Source organism: Siphateles boraxobius, unplaced genomic scaffold (assembly GCF_051911475.1).
Source record: "Siphateles boraxobius isolate OS27281-9 unplaced genomic scaffold, OSU_SipBor_1 7, whole genome shotgun sequence".
NCBI lineage: Eukaryota > Metazoa > Chordata > Actinopteri > Cypriniformes > Leuciscidae > Siphateles > Siphateles boraxobius.
Window position 1 is genome coordinate 28,800,071 of NW_027509197.1, and position 26,785 is coordinate 28,826,855.

The 26,785-nt window shown below is 40.0% G+C and overlaps 1 protein-coding gene across 1 annotated transcript in view; it reads left to right on the forward strand.

The window, feature by feature from the left end:
- Positions 1–26,785, forward strand: part of lrp1bb (low density lipoprotein receptor-related protein 1Bb) — a 393,159-nt gene that overhangs the window by 150,297 nt on the left and 216,077 nt on the right. Inside the window, exon 3 of the mRNA XM_077217131.1 lies at positions 16,136–16,273. Within this exon, the coding sequence (XP_077073246.1) occupies positions 16,136–16,273 (138 nt within the window). The remainder of the gene's footprint in view (positions 1–16,135; positions 16,274–26,785) is intronic.

Below are 26,785 nucleotides of genomic sequence, written 5' to 3' on the forward strand. Positions count from 1 at the left end.
CCCAGGGACCACTGGCAAGGTTTTCTCAAAGTTATGAACAATCAATCTGCCAGTAACATTAATGGAATGTTTTTTTCAGTTACCTGATCTTTAATAATGTTATCTAAACGTTAGAACAAAAACATTATTTATACATTGCATGACTTTTTTTTAAAACATTTTAGTTGGCCGTTCATTTAAAGCTTTTTAATGGTTACTAACTTTCAGAGAACATTCAAAGGTAACGTTCCCATAATGCAAATTGCAGAATGATCCCATAATGTTTGTATAACCAAGAAAAAAGATAGAAAATGGGAAAGGTAGAAAAAAGTTCTTAGAACATATTTTTGTTAGCATTGGAACTTGGTACTGCAAACAGCATATATTACTACATACTAAGTAGAGGGGGAAATTTGCTCAATAGTCAAGGGGCACCACCTACATGAGTACTACATGAAGTGTGGCTAAAATAAACAGTGAAAAAGAGTTGAGGGTCAGCTGTAGCCTAAATGGTTGAATATATGCGACTTATATACTAAAGTCAGCTAAAAATGGGAAGAAAGGCAAGAAAGGAATGTTTTTCCCTCGTTGCTAAGAAGATGACCAGCAAGATTGTGTTGTGCTTTTCTCATTTTCTTCCAAGCTTTTATGAGGAGACATGTTCTTTCAAATCACTTTAAAGTGTTGCAGTACAAATATTAGTATTATTTGCATATATATGAACATTGCATCTAGGGGCATATTCTCTTGTGCTGTATGATGTATTAAATAACCATATTGAGACCTCAAATTCTGAAAACCCAATATGGAGGCCCATATGATCATCCCTTCTGAAAACGAGACGGCACGTACACCATTGATGGTGCTATTGTATATAGGGTTGTTTTGTCTTCTAACTGTTGTAGAGCTGTCTTTTAGCTTGTGTTTTTATTGGACCTGAGGCTTTTCTTTGGTTCTTAGAGATGTTGCTGAAAGTGGTGCTCAAAAGACATGTACTGCGGACAGTTTGCTTTTCTGTCCAAGGTCAGTTTTAACCTGGCTTTTTTTTTTCTGAAATGCCAGTGCACTGAACATTTCAAATGTCAATGACCTAAAGCAAGGGAGGGAAATACATCATTGTGTAGGAGAGAAAATGGAGATAGTAGAAAGGATAACAACCTTCTGACGGTAAACAAGAAATTACTTTAGGAGTGTTTAATGTGGGAGTTTATTATACAATGTCAGCGGTGTTATACAAATATTGGTAGAGCCGTACACATAGTCATGTGAGAATTACTGATTATTTACAGTATGTTTGTGACCTTAGAAAAGGACCATCATATACAGCTGCCTGTTATTAAGAGATGTGCATGTTTTATGTTTCTTTTAATGATAAAAAATCAGATTACTCTCAGATATGTTCAGTAGGTTTTGCAGTGTAAATGCTCGTCTCTGTCGATTATGTTGTTAAAGTACAACATTTTCGCTAAAAAAATAAAACAGACCACTCTAACATTAAAGGGTCATGACAACATGACAACATGACTGACAACACAGCAACGGCTTCAATTCAGACAGTTTTGTTTCTCTCATTAAAAGCATCAAATCTTCACACAAATGCATGCTGAAAATTACCATTACACGTAACACAATATACACATCGTTTAATTGTCTTCTATGATGTTCTACACACATAACTATTAGGGTGTCATGACCCTTTAAATCTTTTGTTGTAGAATAAATAAATTAAACATTTTAAATTAAATGTTATACTTTTATTTATTTATGTATTTATTCATATTTGCATGTAATCATATGTTGCAGGTATTGGTATTGACTACTGAAATGTTGGCATGCATTGCATCAACCCTTGTGCTTTCCACGGCAAATTTTTAATCATTTTCCTTGAAAGAATTCATTATTTTAGATTCCTTGATTAAAGAGACAGAATGGATGATTTCATACGAAAGCCTTTCGTTACACATTAAGTAGATGGATTAGCAACTCCCAGCTGATCTTTCCTCTTTCACATTGAGAAAAGTGGGTAAATATCACCATGGTTTCTTAATTATAAACAAAATGTGAGAAACAGGGAAAGGGACTGCAGGAAGTGTTTATTTTGGCAGTGGACTATCTTTAATGTGACATTGCACCCATTCCAGCAAGTTAATGAAAAGGCCAAATGATCCAAAATGTTCAGTTGTCAAGGCCCTACTTTGTATGGAGCAAGAGTGCAGACGCCATCTGTATGCTTATTGTTCAGTCCAAATCATTTGATTTCCTGAGATTCCTGGTTTCTTTGGGCACCAAATTGAGGCTCATATTTACATTTCATCCTGAAGGCCTTTTAACACCAGAGCCAGACAGCTGGCATGGCAGAAGACCTTGGACAATAAAGAATTCGAGTGAAATAATGTGTGCATTTGTAAGAGGACTTAAACTGCTTTTTTTTATATAGAAAAAGGTACCAATGCAATTACACCAACTTTAGACTAGATCCTCTTTTCCACCAGAGGTTGAATAACAATTTAGCACCTGAGCCTGCCTGCCTTCAGCCTTATAATGCATTATAATGCATTATTCAGTTTGTTTGCTGTTTGCAACTGTTCGTTTGTTATCTTTTTTCACCAAGTGAAACCTGCACAAAATGTGATGCCAATTAAAAAAAAAAAAAATCAAGTGATAATTTGATCTGTTTGATTATCATGGGTCTAGCAGTCTTGTGTTGCCAGACCTTCTGTGAGACTCTGTAGCAGCTTTCATTGGCCAAGGACCCCACAAGAGTGGGCCTGACTGACATGTAAAGCAACCAATCACTGTTTGTTTTGTTCAGTGTCAAGTTTAGGGGCATGAAAACGTCTCGGTTACATATGTAACCTTAGTTCCCTGATAGGGAACGAGACGCTGCGTCAAGTTTTGGAACGCCCCTGCGTTGTGCGTCATGAAACACGTATGGAATCAGTCCAATGGAGAGACGGAACGTCATAGGCGGGTGACGTCATCGACCAGGAAACTATAAAGCACCCCCAAAACACAAGCGCGACAGCTTCTGATAGGCCTGAAGGAAGCGCTAACGGGCATGCTGGGAGTATGGCAGAACGACGCACCGTTTCGTTCCCTATCAGGGAACTAAGGTTACATACGTAACCGAGACGTTCCCTTTCAAGGGAACTCGAGCTGCGTCAAGCTGTGGGAACGCTAATACCCACGTCGCCATAAGAGCAAATGACCGTCATGTGAGAACTAGCACACAGAGGACGAGAGAACCTGCGCCCCAGGAGTGGAACTTAATTCCAATTCATAGAACTTAACAAATGTATGCGGTGAGGACCACCCAGCCGCATCACAAACATCACTTAGCGATACTCCTGACAACAAAGCTTTAGAAGCAGCCATACTCCTAGTAGAGGGGGCTCGTACAGCCAAAGGTGAAGGCTGACCAGCTGACTCATAAGCAAGTGAGATGGCCTCAACCAACCACTTGCTCATTTTCTGTTTAGACGCGGGACAGCCTTTCCTGGGTGGCCCAAAGCACACAAATAACTGTTCTGATTTCCTCCACAGGGCAGCTCTGTGGACGTAAGCGTCTAACGCCCTAACCGGGCAGAGAAGGTTAAGTTTCTCCTGATCTGACGACACAAATGGAGGAGGGCAGAAAGCCTGCAGCACTGTAGGTCTAACAACATTAGTAGGGACCTTAGGGACATAACCTGGTCTAGGGTAAAGAAAAGCCTTGACCATGCCAGGCAAAAACTCCAGGCACGAGGGTGCAACCGACAGAGCCTGCAAATCTCCAATTCTCTTAAGTGAGGAGATTGCAAGAAGAAAAATGTAAAAAAAAATAATATATATATTTTTTAAAAAGATTTAAAAGTGAGACATTTCTAATAAACTTCCTCAATAGGCTCAAAGGGGGCCAAAGAAAGGAAGCGAGTTATAAATGGGTGCCTCCCAAGAGAAACTCCACTGAAAGGGACATGGTAAGCAGCTAGTGCCGCCACATGCACCTTTAGTGTGGAGGGGGATAAACCTTCAGAGAAACGCTCCTGCAGAAACTCCAGCACTGCACCCACTGGGCAGTTAACTGGGTCCTGCCGGTGTTCTGCACACCAAGAATTGAAAAGTTTCCACTTCAGGGCATATAACTTCCTCTAGGACGGAGCTCTGGAGTGAAGGATGGTCTCAACAACCTCAGTTGAGAGACCAGATTCTATGAGCTGGGCCCCCTCAGAGGCCAAGCCCACAGTTTCCACAACTCTGGGCGGGGTTGAAATATCGTACCGCCCTCCTGAGAGAGTAGATCCCTCCTGATCGGAATCTCCAAGGGAGAGCCGTCCAGAACAGATATTAGGTCCGCAAACCATACTCGGGCCAGCCAGAACGGGGCTACTAGAACTAGGCTGACCCCATCCCTGCGAACCCTCTCCAGAACTCCTGGTAGCAGAGCAATCGGGGGAAAAGTGTACAGACGTGACCTCGGCCACGGCTGTACCAGAGCGTCCAACCCCAGATGGGCTGGCTGACTGATGGAGAACCACAGATGACAGTGCGTTGTCTCCTTGGAGGCGAATAGGTCCACCTCGGCGCGACCGAAACTCAACCAAAGGAGCTCCACCACCTCGGGGTGGAGTCTCCACTCCCCCGGCCTCGGCTCCTGCCTTGACAGGGAGTCTGCTACCGCATTCAAATAACCAGGAAGATACATAGCTCTCAGAGACAGTAACTTCCCCTGGGACCACAGGAGGATCCGACGGGCCGACTTGTAAAGTGGACGCGACTGCAGGCCCCCCTGATGAGGCCCCCCTGATGATTTATATACGAGACCACCGACATGTTGTCTGACTGAACTAACACATGATGACCTCTGAGGTCCGCAAGGAAATGTTTCAAAGCCTGGAACACCGGCAACATCTCTAGACAATTTATATGCCATGATAGATGATGGTCCTGCCACAGACCTTGGGCTGGACGACCACTCATGACCGCCCCCCACCCTGTGAGGGAAGCATCCGTCGTTAGCGTTACACGATGACAAAGAGCCCCCAACACAGGCCCTTTGGATAGGAACCAAGTTTCTTTCTACATGACCAGAGCACGAAGGTAGTGGCGTGTGACTTTGATCGTGCGGAGCGGATTTCCCCTCGGGGAGAATCCCTTGGTCCAGAGCCACCACTGTAGTGGTCTCATGTACAACAGGCCGCAAGGTATGAAAAAGTAAGTAAAAAAGTAAAATTTTATTTATACAGCGCCTTTCACAGACTAAGTCACAAAGCGCTTTACAATAGACAAAAATGGATATAAAAATAAAAATAAAACAGATAAAATTATCAATATATAAAGTACAGAGATTACCCAAAAGCTAACCTGAACAAATGATTCTTCACTTGTCCCCTAAAACTGTCCACATTCTCAGGAAACCTAATACTGGTTGGCAAAGCATTCCATAATCTGGGTGCCATAGCGGCAAAGGCTCTATCCCCACATGTCTTTAAACGAGTGCGTGGCGTAGATAGCAGATTTTGACTATTAGACCTTAGAGACCGGAGAGGGGTATGAAAATGAATTATGTCAGCAAGATAAGCAGGGGCCTGACCATGTAAAGCCCTATAGGTTATGGTTAGTATTTTGAATTGGATCCTGTAAATTACAGGAAGCCAGTGCAGGGAGCAGAGTATCGGAGTGATATGGGTGCGCCTACTTGTTCGAGTAAGTAACCTAGCAGCTGCATTTTGAATGGATTGCAATCTATGAAGAACAGATATGTTAAGTGAAGAGAAAAGTGAGTTACAATAATCAATACGGGAGGAAATGAAGGCATGAATGAGCATCTCCAGTTCTGAGTGAGAGACCACAGACCTCAATTTACTTAAATTACGTAAGTGGAAAAAACAGGATTTGGTCAGCGATTTGATGTGGGTTTCAAAGGATAGGGATTTATCAAATGTTACCCAAGGTTCCTTAAACTAGTCCGGACCGCAGATGACAAAGGTCCAATGTTCTGCATTATCAGAGGAATAGCGCTGTCTGGCGCTACAATTAAAACCTCCGTCTTATCTGGATTCAGCTGCAGAAAACTTTCAGCCATCCAGCTGTTTATGGCGTCTATACAGTCTAAGAGTATTGTAAGTTTGGATGACTCATTTTGCCTGAAAGTAAAATGAAGCTGAATGTCATCTGCGTAGAAGTGATAAGAAATGTTAAAATCACTAATGATCTGACCCAGAGGCAACAAGTATAAAATAAACAAAATTGGGCCCAACACTGAACCCTGTGGAACACCACAAAACAGGGGTGATGATACAGAGTGGGAATCATCAATATAGACATTAAAACTTCTATCAGAAAGATATGAGGTAAACCAATCTAAGGCCACTCCCGATATGCCCACACATTCACGTAATCTCCTAATCATGATATGGTGGTCCACAGTATCGAAGGCAGAACTAAGGTCTAGAAGTACCAACACTGAACATAGACCTGCGTCCGAGGCCATATGAAGGTCATTACAGACTCTCACCAAGGCGGTCTCAGTAGAGTGTCTCTTCCTAAAACCTGATTGAAATTTGTCATACAACTCCAAATTCTCTAAAACATCTGTAAGTTGATTAGCCACAGCTTTTTCGAGAATTTTGGACAACAATGGCAACTTTGATATTGGCCGATAGTTCTTCAAAACTGTAGGGTCCAAATTAGGCTTTTTTAATATAGGTTGAATGGTGGCATGTTTAAAATAGGATGGGACACAGCCTGTGGCCAGTGAGGTATTGACAATAGCTACTATACTAGGGCCAATGACAGGGAATGCTTTTGAGAATAATGAAGATGGTATTATATCCTGTGGACAAGAGGACATATTCATTTTATTAGTCAAGTTTAGCAAATCAAGGAGGCTGATTGGTTTAAAAGACTCAATGGTAATAGGCCTAGGTGAACGAATACAGTCTACAAGAAAGTGTGGTCCACGCAAAATATTTGATCTAATAGACTGCACCTTATCAATAAAAAAAGACAGCAGCCTGTCACAAAAATTTTGAGAACATATTGTTGTCCTAATGGCTGGAGGAGATACAATATTATTTATGGTATCAAATAAAACCTTAGGGTTTCACTTAGAGGAAGATATTAAATTAGAAAAATAAACCGTCCTAGATTTTGCAACTAAATTATTAAAATCCTGCATAAGTTCCTTAAGATACAGACGGTGGACTTCAAGCCCGGTGGATTTCCACAAACGTTCAGTCGTACGGCACCTCCTTCTTAGACAACGCACATCGTCCGTCATCCGAGGTGAGGTGTTACAGATGGGCTTAGTTTTTATCTTTAAAGGAGCCACTTCGTCCAACACAGAAGAGCAGAAATTGTTAAAAGATTGCATTAAGAGCTCAACATCATTGCTACAACCCATAAAATTAAGATCAAAATCAAACCGAGAGATAAATTGCTCAACAGTTGTTTGAGTAATAATACGCGATTGTGTCAGACGTTTCTGACAAGGGGGGTCAGCGGTGGCAGAAAAATTAAAAAAGATACACTTATGGTCACTAATCGACATATCCTCACAACATATTGCATTAACATCCAAACCTAGTGTGAAAACAAGGTCTAATGTATGACCACCAGTATGTGTGGGTCCATGAACATGCTGCTTTAGATTATGTGACTCCGTAATGCTAAGAAAATCATTTGCGGCATGATTATCAGCCACATCAGTGTGCAGGTTAAAATCCCCAACCATTAATAACTTTTCAAAATTAATAACAGATGACATAAAGTCCGTAAACTCTGTTAAAAACTGCCCAGCAGGACCAGGAGGACGATAAATGAGGATACAAAAGAACGGCTTAATCCGTCCAACTCTAGTGATTTGCAGTTCAAAAGAAGAAAAAGTTGCCACGCTCACAAACTGACAGGAATAGCTATTCCTCCATACTATGGCAAGTCCTCCACCGCGGCCAGACAGACGCGGTGATCCAATAAACGAGCAGCCAACAGGACACAGCTCATTTAAATGAATAAATTCCGAGTTACGTTGCCAAGTTTCTGTCAGTAATAGAAAGTCCAAGTTTTGCCTTGATCGTTCAGAATGTGCGCCTTGTTCGCCACAGAACGGGCATTTAACAAGCACATATTCACAGAAGAAATAACTGAGTCTTCAGAGGTTGAGGAGGAAGATGTACACTCAATAATCCTAAGCGTAGGCAGGCCATGACGAACCCGGCCAAGGTGGGAAGGAGGTGGATCCCTATTCAGCAATCCACCGGACGCATCCGGAAACACTGCCCGCAGGTAAGATGCTCTGACGGGGATCCAGGGCCAGTCAATGCCTGGTTGGTAGAAAAATGGAGGATTACGATCCACAAGCAGACAGTCCGACCGGTTGCCAACAAGGGAGTATTTCCATAGGCTGCGATTCTTGGCCTGGAAACCCCCTCTGGTCCCTCGCCTCCTCCGTTTACCACACTTCTTGGGCAGGTGCGCAGGCTTTCTTCTCCAGTCGTGGTGCAGAGAGAGATCGTGACCTGGTAAGCACAGGCGAATACAGGGTGGTATTGGAGGTGGATCACCGATACCCATAAAACCGGACATTTCAGCTCTAATAAGCAACAGCAATTGCCGATCATAAACCAGGGCGGCTGATACATTTGTGGACAAAAATAGTGGCATTAAAATGCATATTAAAATGCATAACCTTGTACTGGTACACCTCGCCCCGGAAGGCGAACCTCAGGAACTTCCTGTGTTGTGGAATATGGAAACGTGGAAGTATGCGTCCTTTAGATCTATCGTGACAAACCAGATCTGATTTGTGACACGATCTGCTTGATAGTGAGCACCTAGAATTTTTACTTCCCTACCGAGCGATTCAACAGGCGCAGATCTAAAATTGGACGCAACCCCCCATCCTTCTTTGGAACGATGAAATATCGGCTGTAAAAACCTGACTCCAGACTGGGAGGAGGAACCCGTTCTATAGCCTCCTTTTGAAGGAGCGCTTTCACCTCTTGTTCCATTACCAGAGCCTGCTCGGGGGCCCACCACTGTGGGCAGAACCCCTCTGAATTTTGGTGGACGACACCTGAATTGGATAGCATAACCCTTTTTTACTGTGTGCAGAACCCACTGAGATATTTTTGGAAGGCTTTTCCACTCTGCCAGAAATACTACAAAGGGTACCAGTCTCTCGAGAATGGCCTCTGGTGTAACTTGAGCAGCAAACACAGCGCCCTGTAACGGCGCACCGGCAGGGAACAACTGGCTTAACTGCTCTGAGACCCCCCTCATAGTAACGCCAGTGGCGTCAGGACTTCTTCTTTGCCGAAGCCTTCTTGGCCATAATAACTGTCCTCAGATCAGTTTTGCTAGAAGACTTCGGCTGAGAGTGCCGCGTCTGGTCCCACTGTTTGGAAGGGGGAGCGCGAGACGCGACACTCTGCTTCTGTTGCGCCCTATGTGAGGAGCTAGCTGACGGCCTGGACTGCCTCCCCCCAGCAGTACCGAGGACATGAATTTTGAGCGGCATAAATTTCTGGAACGCCGCCGACTGTTTTTTCTCTTCCTGAAATCTATCTACCAAAAAGACCATGAGGAGAAAGCGGAGCGTCCAAAAGAAAAGCTCTGTCTTTTTCTTTCATGCCAGAGAGATTCAACCATAGATGTCTCTCTGCGGCCACCAGGGCTGCCATAGTACGGCCCATTAGCTTGGCCGACTCTTTGGTGGCACGCAGAGATAAATCTGCAGCCTGACGCAGTTCGCGAACTACATCAGTGCTGACCTCTTGACTGTCACTCACATCCTTTAATAAGTCAGCCTGGTATGCCTGCAAGATGGACATCGTATGCAGGCACGCCGAGGCTTGACCGGCCGCCGAATACGCCTTATCCACTAAAGCTGATGTACTTCTAAGAGGCTTAGAGGGTAAGAGTGGTGCTTTAAAAGAGGATGCAGCCTCAGCAGAAAGATGACTAGCAAGCGCCTCCTCTGCTTTGGGCATCGCCCCATAACCATGAGATTTAGCCCCACAATATTTGAGTAAGTGGAAGTTTGAGGGCTAAAAATACGATAGGACACCGGCTTCTTCCACGATCTCGAACCTCTGTGTGGAGATCAGTGAAGTAGGGCAAGCACCGGCGTGGAGGTTGAGAACGGGAAGGCAAAAATCTTTCATCTAATTTAGATTTTTCTCTAGACTCCTGCCTAACAGCTGGCCACTCAATGCTTAATTTAGAAACAGCACGAGTGAGCACCTCCATAAGCTCCTCACTTTCGGGAGAACGAGATGGCGAATCGCCGATATCTCCCGCATCAATACTAACAACATCCAGCTCCTCGGAACTGGATATTTGAAGTACTAGGGCCTCAGTTCGGGCGGAAGAAACTGCAGAGCGTGCTTCCGAACCCGAGACTGAGGCACTGGATCTAACAGGTAAGGGCTGAGATAGGGCAAAGCCCGTCTCAAGCCCTGCTGTTAGATCCATCTGCGATCCCCACGAATGACGTCGCCGCTCAGCCTCGGCAGAAGCGGGACCCGATCCGCGGGGATCGCGAACCGAACCACTCTCCTCAAAGAGTGATCGGCGGGAGCGGAGCATTCTAAGAGGCAAACGCCCGCAATGCTCACAATCAGCCCCCCCTCGAGAGCTGACTGGGCATGCTGCTCTCCCAAACAAACAACACATCGGTTGTGTGTATCCCCGCCCGTTAAATAGCGCGAGCAGGGAGGAATACACTTCCTAAACTGTTGTTCGCTCGCCATTGTCTCTATATATATATATATATAGTTTTTTGAAATAGTGAAACTCCTGGTTAGTGACAGACAAAAACACTTGAGACAGATCCACAGATCCATGCTTTATAGTTTCCTGGTCGATGACGTCACCCGCCTATGACGTTCCGTCTCTCCATTGGACTGATTCCATACGTGCTTCATGACGCACAACGCAGGGGCGTTCCCACAGCTTGACGCTGCTCGAGTTCCCTTGAAAGGGAATGTAAAGTCGATGCCCCTACAATAACAGACCGGCGTATAAAACTCTTGGACATATTTTAAAGAGTCTAGGGCAGAGGTCTTCAATCCTGCTCCTGGAGGGCCACTGTCCTGCAGAGTTTAGTACCAACCTGCTTCAGCACACCTGCCTTTGTATATTCAAGCGATCCTGAAGAGCTTGAGCTGATTCAGGTGTGTTTGATTAGGGTTGGAAGTAAACTCAAAAATGTTCACGTCCCCTCGCACTTTTACTAAATGCATGGATGCAGCTCTGGCTCCGCTGGGGCTTCAGGTTATCAGGGTGCCAAATTATATAGATGAGTGGCTTATTATGGCCTGGTCACAAGAGCTGGCAGTTTGTCATTAAGATGTCGTCCTTGCCCACATCCAAAGCCTGGGGTTGAGACTCAACACGAAAAAAAGCGTGTTGGCACCAACCCAGGCTCGCCTGTCGGCTGGAGTGGTTGAGACCATACTCCGTTGCAGAGCTCCTTCCACGAAGAGATTGTACGGCCTAAAGTGGAATGTGTTTCCACGTGGTGTAGAGAGCGTGAGGTGGACCCAGTTAACTGCCCGGTTGGCTTCAGTACTGGAGCTCCTCCAAGATAGCCTCTCGGCTGGTCTTTCCCCATCCACACTCAAGGTGTACGTGGCTGCCATTGCGGCTTTCCAAGCTCCTCTGGGTAATGGGCCTCTGGGGAGACATCAGATGGTCGTACGTTTCCTCCGTGGGGCTCGGAGGATGAGACCTGCGGCTTGTACCAGAGTTCCCACATGGGACCTGGCGGTGGTTCTCGAAGGGCTGGTCAAGGCCCCCTTCGAACCTCTGGAGTCGGCTGAGGCCAAGAACCTTTCCCTCAAGGTAGCTTTTTTATTAGCCATTACTTCTCTGAGGAAAGTAGGAGACCTTCAGGCGCTCTCTATATCCCATGGGTGCCTGAACTTTGCTCCAGGCAACATTAAGGCTATCTTGCATCCCAGGCCGGGCTATGTGCCTAAAGTGCCATCTAATGTGCCACGGCCTACGGTTCTGCAGGCTTTTAATTTGCTTTGCCCTGTCAGAGCTCTCAAGATTTATGTCCAGAGGTCTTCTTCATGGTGTAAGCTTGCCTTCACCTTTGGCCGTGAGGGCTTATTCAACCAGAGGCATGGCATCCTCTAGAGTCCTCCTTTCAGAGGCCTGATCCAAGAAGTGTGCGATTGGCCATCCCTCGTACTTTTATCAGATTTTATAGCCTGGACATTCCTTCTATGCCAGGTACTCTAGTGCTCTCGTCCTAAGTGTGCCTGTGCGCAGCTTCACACTGGGACAGGCAGGGCTCGTTGTGTCATAGTGGGTACTCGTTCCCCAAAGTGTCGTATCGACGCAGTTCAAGTTCCCTTGAAAGGGAACGTCTCGGGCTACAACTGTAACCCTTGTTCCCTGAGAAGGGAACTAGACTCTGCATCCCTCCGCCACGCCTTCCCCTGCCTGGGATCGACTTTGTTTAATCGCAGAAGCTAACTCTGTTGTCTTCCGGCGTCCCTTTGAAGCTTCCGTGTATGCCATCACATGTTACGTCATGACGCAGCACAAATCAGGATGGGATTAGTTTCATTTATACTTCAGATGCATAATGCTAAGGGCGTCCCCCAAAGTGTCGTATCGACGCAGTGTCTCGTTACCTTCTCAGGGAACAAGGGTTACAGTCGTAACCCGAGACGTTTTCCACTCCCATTAGTGCTTTTTTGGAACTGCGCTCTCATGCAAATTTGCCCTGTTTAGTAAATCTGGCCCTATATAGTGAACTTCACATGAGTAAGGACTACTTTGTTTCTATGCAGACCGTTAAAGAGCGTGACACACAAGTCTCTCAGAAATCCTGTAGAATTCAACCAATTAGATGACGACTTCAAAACTCCCAAAGTGCTTGCAATTTTGTGTGCCTTATGTATCAGATGTTCAGACAATGGTCTGTGGGCATGATGTCTGAGGCTGAGACTATGTAATGCCAAGGTCATCATTTAATTCTGAGGGAATGCATAAACTGATAAGATAAGTTTTGGATAAAAGCATTGCCAAATGCATAAATGTAAACAACATATTCAGTATAAACTGTTACTCATCTACAATGCTTTTTTTTCTTTTGACAGCTCTCCTACAAGCAAGTATCATAAGTATGTGTTTTCCGCCTCCACATTCGTGAGTTTTCTCATGATGGAGGATGTTTCGCCACTAGTGCTATCTGGCTTCTAATTCGGTACAGGGTGAAGAGAAATAATTTCCTATCATCCTTCAACTGCACAGACACCATCTGTGTTATTCGGCATGGTGCATCTGAAACTCCTGAATATTCATCTCTCCCTCTCATCTGATTAGATTAGTCCCCAATCAGTTTGTGAGTGGAATGATTCTGTATTTGACAATGCAGTTTTATTAGGATAATCACAGTTTGTCACAGCCCCTCACTCCACTGCGTTAACAGAGCAATGCATGTGACGTGCCTCCTCAGTTGTTTTGCTGCTATATTTACTCATGAATAATGGAAAAGCACATCATGAATGCATAATTAGAGAGATGTTTGCCAATATATCTGTACAATTTTAATTGAAAATTAGCACAGATATTAATCAACATATTTGGGCTCAGAAATCCCTCTGACACTTATATCTGCTGAGTCATGTATGCATGTAGAGAGGCCGTGGATTGAAACAAATGATGTTTTAATTGAAAAGCCTGTTGTGGCAAGTAGGACGAGGCCGAGGGCCGTGAGAGAGCGGCACGAGGCCGGTGGCGTGATTACTGATGAGCGGCACCTGGGCAACGCACTGGTCTCGTATCTCTCACGGAGGAGCAGAAGTATAAAAGGAGGAGCGGCGACAGTGGAGATCGATAGAGGAACAGGCCTGGTCTTATGTTGTGTTTTGTTTTATCAATTTATGACAGCAGTTGTCCGTGAGGGGCTGCTGTCTTTTACTTTCGTTTTGTATTTGTTTATTTATTTTATTAAAATCTTTAAATGTTTGCTGGTTCCCGCCTCCTTCTTCCCATAACATCTGAACCTCATTACACTGTCTTGTATCTTCTCCTCCAACTCTCTGAAGAAAAGCCACAATGTTGTGAGGTTGGTAAGCCTGCCTTTTGTACTCATGTATGAAATATGAGTATGCAAAGTTGAGGTCACTTACATTTGACTTTCCTTAGTTTAGAATATCCTTGGGGCTCATAAAGAGGTGGTCTAAATAAAAATTTCTGCACATTTCCATGACAGGGAAAAAAATAAAAGGTCTGTGTGACCAATGAGATGCTTTTGAGAAGAGAATTATTGTTATTGGAAAACAGAAGTGTGCATTGGCGAGTAAATCATACGCTTATTATATGTTAAAGGATGACAATCCCCCACTAAACGATCCCCTTAATTATGGCACCATTTTATCTTATGAAGTCGAAATGAAAGCCGATGAATAACCCTGACTCTTCCGGAGGATGTTTTCAGTGGTGCAGAATCAGAGCTCAGAGGAAACTGGGACTCCGGAGATTTGTAAGGGGTCCTGTCACATGAGCTATAAATCTCACACTAAGTGGCTGTGTTGCAGTTATGGTAATTGATACCAATGTAGTTAAGGTGCAATGTGACATATTCACAGTGTGCGAGATGGAAGTCGATGTTTCACTTAGACGTGTTTTATGTGTTCTTGTGGCTGCTCAAGCAGATGAGGGTCACCTATGTGCCTCATGAATCTTTAAACAGCTGCTTGGTGCAACCGTGTCAATAGATATCTCTAAGGCTTTGGCTCTCTCTCTCTCTCTCTCTCTCTCTCTCTCTCTCTCTCTCTCTCTCTCTCTCTCTCTCTCTCTCTCTCTCTCTCTCTCTCTCTCTCTCTTTCTCTCTCTCTCACTCACTCACTCACTCACAGTGATTCAGAATAGCTTAGCAGCATATAGTAAGCGTCTTTTAACTGCATAGTAATGCTTTCAAGTAAACACATTTGCATTTGTGGCTGCATTTACTGACTGTTGATATATATGTTTTTTTATGGAGAAAAAGGCTATTTACGGCAATGCTATCATTTACTGTAAAACATGTTTTAGTGAACTTCATTGTTTATCTCGAGTCTCTTTGTAAATTCCTGAATAATGATGTTTCTGCAGTGTTTTTGCATGCTTATGGCTGCATATTTAATCATTGTGTAAAATGTATTTAATATGAGTTTTAAATTCATAAACTTTTTGGTTATGTGCATAATTTCATAATTTGGATTACTTTAAAAAAATTCCTTTAAAATGGTTCTGCAACTTTATTGCGTTGCATTGTGTGTCTATCTGTGTGCGTGCATTTATTTGATAAAAAAAGTAAAAACAACAGTAATAAACTGTAAATAATATTATAATTTAAACTCTTTAATAAATGCTTAATAATAAAATAATTTAATAAATTTGAAAATGTTTCTTCCTCTAATGGCAAAGCTGAACATTTCTTATTATGATCATGAGGTCTGTTAACGGCTGTGTTGCTTAATGTTTTTTTTTTAATCCGATACATATTTTTCATTTTTTTCATCTTTTGTAACATTACAAATATCTTTACTGTCACTTTTAATCAACTTGAATGTGTGAAGCAGAGTAAGAATTAGTAAGAATTCCTATAAATAAATATTTAAAATATAATTTATTTTTTTAAAAAAAACATACTGACACCAAACTTTATTTATTTATTTATTTAAGTTTTTTGTTGTTGTAGAAATTATAGAAAACTGCCTGTTTGATTAAACTGGTTCTACAACCTCATTGCAAAGAATGTATTTGGCTTTATCCTGTTAATTAAATTAACATTCATTAGGATAGGTAAGAGAAAGGATGAATTGTAAATGAGAATCCTGTGACTATTCTATTAGCCATTTCACTTAAAGAACAACAGACAGGAAAGAGTGCTGAAGGAAAGCTTTTGCCACAAAATTAAATCACTCTGGCGCTGGCAGTGCATTTTAAGCTAAATTCAATCAACTGGATTGTTCCCCATTTTCATTTGCATCCCTCAAAGCTTAGCAAATTGAAACAAGTGTTATTTGTTTGAACTCCGTAGATTTACATTGAATTGTCATGGTAGTTATTAAAGTAATTACTGACAATGCAGTGTAATTGTGCAGATGATGTGCTTTTACAAAATTACACCATAAGCGTATGTAAACCATCATTCTCTCCTATTCTTTAGGTACGGTGGAGGTGATAGTCAGATGTCCCCTAAATCACATACAGTGTATCGGGACAAGAAAGTGCATTCACTTCAACAAGCTCTGTAATGGGGCGAAAGACTGTGAGGACGGTTTTGACGAAGGAGTCCACTGTAGAGGTGAGTACCCTAAAGTAGGCCACTATAATGTCTGTGGAAGATATAAGCTATGCAGGTACTGTACTGTGATATCTGTCAATATCAATAAACTCGCATATTTTTACATATTGGCTCTAGTGGATGGAGAACAGGTGAATGACACAGCAGGTGTGATGTTGGACACACTTTACTCTTGTTCACAATCATCCAAGCCACAATAACAAGCAGGTGGAGCCACCTTGACTCTGTGATATGACAATACCGACTCAGCAGTTGGCATTGGGTGGATGCCTGTTAGTTGAGGGGTCGAACCTCAGGCTGGCCAAGCGTGTGACCTTTGGTGAACTGGAAGAGTGTGGCACCCAGCTGGGCCGTGCCAGGAGCATCTGATCCTGCCCTTTGATCCAGAGCCTGACTGAAAACAAGCCATTGACCCATTTAACAACACAAGATTATAATGTCAGTTGGATTGCTGGGGTTCCTGCAGAGAAGCAACATGTTATTTAGGCTAGAGAGACTAGTGTAAGAAAAGTAAATACTTTTGTATTGCTGGAGAAATGTGACCATACATGTTTTTAGGTTTCATTACACAGCGAGATCCAAAGGTTTGTTTGTTTACTTGCATACTTATTTACTTACATATTTACCTTATTTATTTATAATAAATATGACACATTTAGCGTTAGTTCTGGAGGGTCACATTAGTCAAGCTCGCATCAGCTGACTCTCAGCTGATCCACATCTACCTATAGGAATACGACACCTATCACAGCATCCCCATATAAGCTCCTTCAGTATTATCAGCAGCTATCACGTTTCTCAGGAGCTAATTTTACCCTCCTCCATCCCCAGCTCATCCTCTCGTCAGTCAGGATTTGGCATCTGATTCCCCTTTGAATCAGAAAAAATTCTCGAATTATGTTGTACATTAAAATATTGACAAAAAAGATATCTGCAATACATTCATGTTGGTTCTGTTCTGTTTACCCTAAGGGGGGTTATTGCTGCCCAGAACAGAACCACACCGCCAATCCTAACTGTATGCTAATTGCCAATCATATTTGACAATAGTGGTCCTGACAGAAATAATGTAAAAAAGTATTTTTTTTTTTTTTTTTTTAATTTCTTGAAATAAACAGAACGTTAATTGTAAAAGTAGCAAATATTTATTCAGTATTGCAGATAAAGAGAGAGGTGCTCAGAGCCTGAAGTGATGTATCACAGAAAGTTATCCTTGGGTGTTAGCAAGCATTAAGAGACATTATGTTCATTGTTCTCCCCCTCCATTTGTTTGTTTTTAGATACAGCTAATTAAGCAGCGAGTGCCTGGGGCAATAAATCCTTTTTTTTCCGTTCTACTCTTGCTCAGTGTGCAGACTTCTGGGTTGCCATTTACGTTTGAAAAGGGGAACATTTGCAGTACGACTGCATTCACCGCAGTCGTACTGCAAATGTTGTCATTCTTCTGTTTATTTTTTTACCTTTAATGTTTTTGCAGCTTTTACGAATGGAAAATTACATTTGCTTATAAACCGCATACAGCTGTTAGTAATGATTCGTTAGACAGATTTACAGGTAGACAGAAGTTTAAAGTCTAGACACAAACAGACTTGTTTTTGTTGGTGATTTAACCGACTGCTGAAGTAAGCAACATGGCATACTTCATCAAAGGGGCTAATTGAATGAGTAAGCACTGGCCACTGAGGAGTTTGGGCCAGGACATTTGGCATGTGTTTCTACCCATACACCTGCAGACGGGAGGAAATGAGGTCACCGCGGAGAAGTTGGAGCATGGCAGCTGGGTCTCCACTGAAACTTTCCCTCCCACTCTAGTAATGAATACATAATGAATCCCAGGAGGACATTACATAAAAACTGTGCCCATATGGAAGACAAAGACAGCATTCTATTTCACCTTCACACACTTCGGCAATTCTTTATTTTAATGATTGTCCTTCAGTGAAGTTGAGATTTTCAAAGACCGCATAAAAACCTTTTTTTTCTCCACCACCTGGCTGCCTCTTTTTCAATGTGCAAAATCTTGCTCCTCTCTTGCACCCAGCACTGATACGTGACAGGTGAAGCTGAGAGGCACATTTGAATTTAGCTTGAAGTTCCTCACAAGCTGTCAGAGTACAAGTGACAAGAAAAAGTCTCTGTGGCAACAGCATTTGGTCATAGTCACGTGTGATTATGTGAATGTGTCTCACAAATGGGCTGCCAAAGACTTTTTTGCCTGTTTATCAAAATTCTTACTGTGCAGCTCGGCATTATTATTAGTTGTAAGTAATATGAAGAACCAGATAATGATAGCCTGAAATTGATATGAAAACTTACTAGTCAAGAGGTATAATTTTGAACTTGTGTATTAGTTTTTTTTTTTCCTTTAGATTTGATCAACACATTACAGGATACCGATACTTGTGTCATTATTTTCATAGGAATGAAAATTAGGGTTTTTTTTTTCACTAATGAATGATTTCAAACAAGTTAGTTTAGCAAGCTAATATCAGAACAAATTTCATTTCCATTGCCTTAATGCTGAAATGCAGTAACAACTGAACACCCTTAGGTAATTTCATTGATTGTGCTAGTTACGTGCTTGCCTTATGTTCAGTCATTAAAAAGCAGCTCATGATTCCTTTTCTCAAAAGCAATTACATACCAATTAGAGTAATTACAGAAGTAGAAAATAAAAAGAATGAGAAGAAAGCTTAGAGAAAGTATCTTGCCGTACAGACTACAGAGGACGCCCTGAAATGTGATTACAGTAATAATTCTCCATATGTGTTGTACATTAAAACCGCCTGCTTACTTTTTTGTTGATGTTGATTTAGAAAGAAGTCACTTATGCTCACCAAGGCTGCATTTTATTTAATAAAAAATACACTAAAAACAGTAATATTTTGAGAAATTGGTATTTATTCATTTAAAACTTTTTTTACTCCAGTCTCCAATGTCACATAATCCTTCAGAAATCATTCTAATATGCTGATTTAGTTACTGTTGAAAATATTTAAGAAAGTTTTATGTTTAATATTGTTTTGATAAATGGAAAATTCAAAAGAACAGCATTCACTTAAAATAGAAAACATTTCTAACATTATAACATTATAAACAACTGTCACTTTTCAATTAATTTAATGTACCGTGGCTGAATAAAAGTATTTTTGGTTTTGTCTTACTGACCCCAAACATTTGAATAGTAGTGTATGTAGGGTACAAATTCTATTTATAGTTATACAAGTATTGATCTTACGCAACCTAATTCTATTACTAAATAAAACCCTTGTGTAAAGTAAATAAATAAATGTGCACATCAGCCAGCTTTGACTAAATGAAAATGTCATTTACAGTTGTACAGATTCGGAGACAAAATTGTTAATAGACAACTCTGCTTTTGTGAAGTAATGAAAAACCATGTCGCAGATGTACCTTCCCTCGCTCACTTTGCCTCTCAACAGCATTCAATTATTTCACTTGATTAACTTTTAATTTTCAACAATTCATATAAACAAATAAACAGTATCGCTCGGGTCAGGACAACAGCGGTAACAACGGTACAAATATAAACCATTTCCTGTTTTCTCTTCGTTTAAAGAAAAGTGGAGTGCATTCACCTACGCGTAAGCTATTGGAATATTTATTGTATTTGTTTTGGAATATCATCCAGAACACATTAAGCGTTCCCCTCACTAGGTGCTGGTCATTTTCTGATCAAACTGATGATGTTCAGTGATGCTGTACTGTTCACTGTTGTTTAAAGATTGCTCATATTGTTAGTTTCAGTGGGTCACGCACCTTTCATTATCAGGGTACCATAAATGTGAAAGTCAAGTACCTAATTTGAATAGTATAATGGGAGTGTAGCACTTAATGTGTAGTTGACTATGCTTCCTCTGGGGATAGCCCTAAACCCGGTTAAATTTGTGCAATAACAAGCAATCACTGTTGACTTTTTTGACCCGTCATAAAGGCATAGGCTAACTCTGGAGGATTAACCCTGAAACCTACGCTTCCTAATCCAGGATCCTTTGCTTCATGTTTAGTCTCATAGTCTGATTATTTTCACTAATAGGATTATCTGGAGGAGTAGGAACAGTCTTGTTTGCTGATAACCATGGAATAGCTGGCTTATTTAATATGCTCATGGTTTTCATGCAAGACTTTGTATTTCTGTGGTGTTTTATACTGAAGTTTGTGTGTTCTCATTGATATTCTATAATGACAACTGAAATCCAGTCCACAGCAAACATTTAACTAGTTAAACTCGACTGTGATTGACTGATTTGCTTCTAGCTTTACCCACTTTCCTTGTTGACTTTTAAAAAGGCATCAGTATTTGATATGCTTCTGTTTATACTGTATCGTCTGAATCATCTGTCAAATAATTACCTCCTGTAGTGTCTTGAAAGAACCCATTACAATCTGGTGATATCAAATCCAATTACAGTGTTATTTTTTCTTTGCAGGAAGGGAGGTTTAAAAATGTATTGAGATGCTAAATGATTTAAACTGATGCTATTGTCTTGCATATTTATGGGAATTTCCAACACATGACTGAATACAGAAGATAATTTAAGGTTATTGCACTTTGGGTTAAGATTTAAGTAACTGTTAACAGCTTGGACATTATTCAAATTCAATCAATCAATCAACCAATCAATTAATGAAATCAATCAATCAATCAATCAATCAATCAAAATCAATTAAAATTTCAACTATTTACAATATTGTATTATAAACCTATTATAAATTGTAATCATATTTAAAATATAATATTTTAAAATTTTGGTCAAATTAATGCAGCCTTGGTGAACATAAGAATCTTTTAAAAACATTGGACGTAAATATAATGTTACTGTAAATGTGCTTGTGCTTTTAAAAGAAGAACCTGTTTTGTCTGGCCTATATCACATTTGTAGTAATGTGTAATGGAATTATGCCAGAGATTTGTGCACTTTCCATAAACAAACAGCTCTTGATAAATACGGCATTTACTTCAACATCGGAGATAGATGAATTTGGATACATGCTGAATGAACTTTAATTTGTCAAGAGAGTACAATTTTTTAACAAATCGAATTCCTCTCAGAGAGGCAGACCTATGGCATGCTTATTAAACACTATTGCTTCTCCAATGACCATGCTTGTGCAAAGATCAGCATCTTAATTTGGTCCCAGATTAATTATGGGGCCTTGAAAACCAGGCAAAGAATTGGATTAAGACAGGCCTTGGAGAAGCAAAGGCCATGAAGGTCTCCAGAGCTGGCCTGTAATTAATCCATATGGGGAAGTAAAATTACAGACTTCTGCTGCTCTTTCTTTTCACTCATGTTCATGTTTATGTGGATAGAGTAATAAGTAGTTTTCAGTCCATATGTTTGTATCACTTAGAAGTATTGATAAGAATAAAAGTTGTATGCATTTTGTGCCCACACTAAGTTCCACTCTATCATTCATTCAACACTGGTTTAATTCACTGTGGTCAATGTTCTGTTGAGCTTCCCATTGTAATAATTATTTGGAGACGTGATCTAGTGGGCAGTGCATAAGCCCTGAAACAGTGTGTGGTGCAGTTAATGTGGGTTGAACTCTAATTTCCTTTCTCTAACCAAAAAAAAATTGCTAGTCAGATAATCTTCTTTAAGTCACACTCAAAAAACTTTAAATCTTGTTGCATAATATAGACAATATCAAACCAAGTGTCCCTTTTCAGTATGAATAGAAAGTTAAAAACAACAGCATTTATTTGAAATATGTTTTTTTTATTAAATACTGTCACTTAAAATCAATTTAATGTGCCATTGCTGAATAATAGTAGTTCACAATACAAGAGTTTACAATGCCAGGATTATTAGAAATCTAGGTCACACTTTAGATTCGGGTCCAATTCTCACTACTAACTAACTATTAACTATGACTTTTGCCTGGATAAACTCTTAATAACTGCTTATTCCTAGTTAGTACGGTAGTTGTAAATTTTAGGTATTGGGTAGGATTAAGGGATGTAGAATATGGTCATGCTGAATAAGCCATTATCCCTAATAACTACTAATAAACAGCCAATATCCTAGCAATATGCATGCTAATAAGCAACTATAGATAATAGTGAGAATTTTACCCTAAACTAAAGTCTTACTGAAAGCTAGATTAGGAAACAAGATAGAACAGAGGTGAAATGCAGAAAAGATTACACAAACAGTATTGTGTGACTTAAATTTACCCTAATTTACTCAAAAAATTGTTCATTTACACATCCTCGTGTCATCCAAACCTTTTTTTCTCCTGTGGAACACAAAAGATGTATGTAAAAAAAAGCAAAACACAAAACCACATCTCAGTGTTTTTTGTCCACAATATTACAGTGATGTCCATTGTTGTTTTAGAGCACTTTGACTTTCACTGTATTTACAAAAACAGTTAAAACAGTTATTTTCTTAAATACCTTCTTGTATGTTCCACAGAAGAAATGAAGTCATACAGGTTTGGAATGGCATGAGGATGCATTAATGATGACTGAATTTTCCCTTCCAGAAACTTTTTTGGTTTACTTTTTATTTTATAATTTGTGTTTTATTCTATTTCAGAAAGTCACAGAAAGCTGTTACCTAGGGAAACAAGTGAGCCAAGACTCCCGCTGATCTCTTGCTATTTTTTTTTCTTTCTTTTTTTAAGGCTTCTAAAGTGAGAATCTGTCCTTGACATTTTTCTGTTGGAATTTTAAAGGGTCCCTTAAAAAAGGAGACAATTCCCGCATGGCTAGGCCAGGGAGTCAACGGCTTACTGGTGGCCCGTCATGTGGCAGCATACCTTGACCTCGAGGACAGTTTTTGATGCACAAGGGGAGGCTGGCTCAGCACAGGAGAGGCTGGATGCTGGATTTATGGCAGCGATGACGGGGCACAATAAGCGTCAAGTGCGCCTTGTCACTCGCTGCCTGGAGCATTTCGTTATCACGCCCCTCCTGTGGTGAGCCTTCATGTGGGCAACAATGATTGGAGGGGAAGCAGACCACCTGTCACAAGAAACACTAGTACTTTGCCATGGAAAAAATAAAATAAAAGATTTCTCACTTCTGGTGTCAATTCACAAAACATTCTTATTAGCTACTATTTTCTTCTTATTTTCTAACTTAAAGCTGCAGTCTGTAGTTTTTCCTCTTTGTCGCCATCTCTGTTTGAAATCTGCAATTGCAGTTATTCGCGGAACTATCAACTTTACGTGGGTCGTGCCTCGGTACAGCACAGTGCGGATGAATCCAATGTTTTGAGGAGAATGTGCGGCTGTCTGTCATGCGCCGGTGTGGATCCTGTCATTAGGAATCACAGATTCTACATTTTGGAAGTATGACCTACATAAGAATTTTCACCGGAAAATGTAATCTGAACAAGTAATTAACATCCACTTTTGTTCTGACCAACTAAGGGAAAAATAGCATTGCAGTAAATCTAAAGATCGCTTATCATATTTTTTGCACGTCAAACGTACAAAAAAACCTTTGTTCTCAAATTGTTAATGTTAACAACATCAGCATTGCGTGACTACATTTAATGCCCTCCCGATATGTATCCTTGTGTTTCGCATCGGCCCGGTTGCAGTCTCTTTTTTTTCTGTAGCCATTCCGAAGTCTTTTGCATTTTATAACGGGTGAATCTCCAGTTGTCACTGATTGTCGATTGAACCTTTGGATCCGCCATCAAATTGATACGTTTAATTATATCAAGTGCTGTGAGAAAATGCTATAAATCTCCACCTCCAACATCCTCACACGTAATATAGCCTACTAGCCGAGACTCCTCCTTTATGTGTACAGATGTGACGTAATGACGCAAACTAAGACGATGCTTGAATTCCCCGCGGAAATCCACCAGTACCACTGGAATTAAAAACATTATTACAAGCTTACCGTTTTGAATCGAGCTAAGGCAAGCAGATAGTTTTGAACACTGGCTGGTTATGTACTTGCTCAAAAAATAAATTTGTCCATTTATTTATTTTTTAACCCAAAAAAGTTACGGACTGCAGATTAAGTATAAACTTAAGAATATTTTGTATTTCTGAAAATATTTCTTAAAAATGATTCTATTTATTTTTCTTAAGATTGTTCTGAAGACAAACCTTAAGGGTTTAAATTCCAGGAAAAATAATACAAATAAAATAAAAAAATTAACCTCTTAAAGTTAGGATACCCTCCAACTTTTTTTTAAATTTAATAATTTAGCATTTATATTTTTCGGCAGCATTAACATAAGAGCTGTGTGTGTGTGTGTGTGTGTGTGTGTGTGTGTGTGTGTGTGTGTGTGTGTGTGTGTGTGTGTGTGTGTGTGTGTGTGTGTGTGTGTGTGTGTGTGTGTGTGTGTGTGTGTGTGTGTGTGTGTGAGAGAGAGAGAAAACAGACCCTGGTGTTTACTTCTTCTTACAAAGAAATAATCCCCCCCCAAAAAAAGATTTTGCTTTGACAATCTCATTATAGATGTGTTTTACATGTCACATGATCTTGTTTTAATTAACAAACAAACAAAAAAGATTTGTAACTTTGCCTAGCAAGCCGTGAGATTTTTCAGCATCAGCGGAAGACAGATTGTTGTGAATATCCATCTGTCTGGCTACATGTCGGGTCATGAGAGCACATCGATGTTTGAAAGCAGATATAAGGATTAGTCTTGGATATCTGTCTGAATACCTTCTCATTGCCTTGTCTGGCCTTTTGTCTCCACAAAGCATGATGCATCAAATAAAAAGTTCATGAATGCAACTGGTCCAAGTTACGTGGTATGAATGGCAAAATCAGAGCTTAAACCTTTTTCAGGACTACCAAAACACAACCGGTCCTGAAGGTTTTGTAGGTGGTTTCAGTTTATCCTCACACCTTCTCTACAAATTCCCGACCTCCATCAGTCAGCCAATCTGATGTCAATAACCCAAACATTCACAATTACAAACAGAGAACATTTCTGACTGGCTGAAAATGCATCTGCCTCTTTCTCTACAATTTTGTGTTTGTTGTATTTTTCTTCTTACTTGTTTAAGATACACCCTAATTGGTTGATGCTCTTGATTCAACGTGTATTTTGCTATTACATTTGATATTACAAAAGCAGCTTAATCTAAGTGTGTCACGGGAGTTGCTGCTAATACATGTCATGAAGCAATGAATCCATAAAAACCTGCTTCAGCATGCCAGCTATAGTCTCAGCCTCAGATGCCATTCTCACAGACCATCTGCAGTTTGTTCACTGACCGCCTGATTCACATTGCACACATAACTGAAAAGCACTTTAGCTATTTTATTTTATTGATTTTTATCATTCATTTCATTTCACTTCTTTCATTTCACTTTTATTAAACATTTATTTTCATTTTGTTTTATTATTATTATTATTATACAATATTTTATTTAGGCAATATATATATATATGTATATATATATATATATATATATATATATATATATATATATATATATATATATATATATATATATTATATAATAATATCAAGATTTTTTTTAAGACTCAGGACTGTCAATTGATGTTAATTTTTTTATATATATATATTTTATTTAAGAAAAACATGCTTTATTTTTATTTTATAATAAAATCAAGATCCAGAAATGTCAATGAATGTTATTTTTTATAACTATTAATATATATTATATTATATTATACTATATTGTATTATATATTACATTTAAAAATAAAATATTTTATTGATGTTAATTGATTTTAATTTTATTATTATTATTATTATTATTAATTTATATTTTATTTAAGATTTTTTTATTTCATAATAAAAGCAGGAGTGTCAATGGATGTTAATTGTATAACTATATTATTATTATTATTATTAGTAGTAGTAGTAGTAGTAGTAGTAGAAGTATCTTAAAACAATACAATAGGCTGCACAGAAATGTACATAAATTATTTTGGTTTGAAATGATGAAGAATATATTTCAGATACATGTCTTAATTCTAGAAATTAGTGCTCAGTTAATGGCAGTAATCAGACATGAGATGGAAGAAATCAAAGAACAGATTTGCATACATTCCTTTGACAGTAATGAATGTTTAGCAGTCACATGTCTTATAGCAGAAGAAAAGCTTATTTTTTTTAGCTTATCATTTTAGATTCAAATAGTTAACATGTTCTCTGAGGCTGTTAAATCGGTTGTCTTTGTACTAATTGTAATTGTGGAGTTGAATCCACACCCACAAACGTCTGAAAGTGCAGTGAACAATAGCTGGTTGGGTCTGTTGCCTTTCTCAGGAACTGCCACATGATTTAATATTTGACAGCCAGACAGAGGGATTCAGAGATGTGCTGATGTGGCCTTTGTTGCTTACACTGTATAAAAATAATTTTAGGTTGTTGTACTAGTATTCCACTGAGACCTTACAGAGAGAATGACAGGCGGCACAGCAAGGAAGGTAGACAAAAAAACAACTCGAAAGTGAATTTTGGGGTCGTCTTAGTAGAAAATGATCATGTTATGTTCATTTTGTCAGATATTCCACACACAAAATACAATAT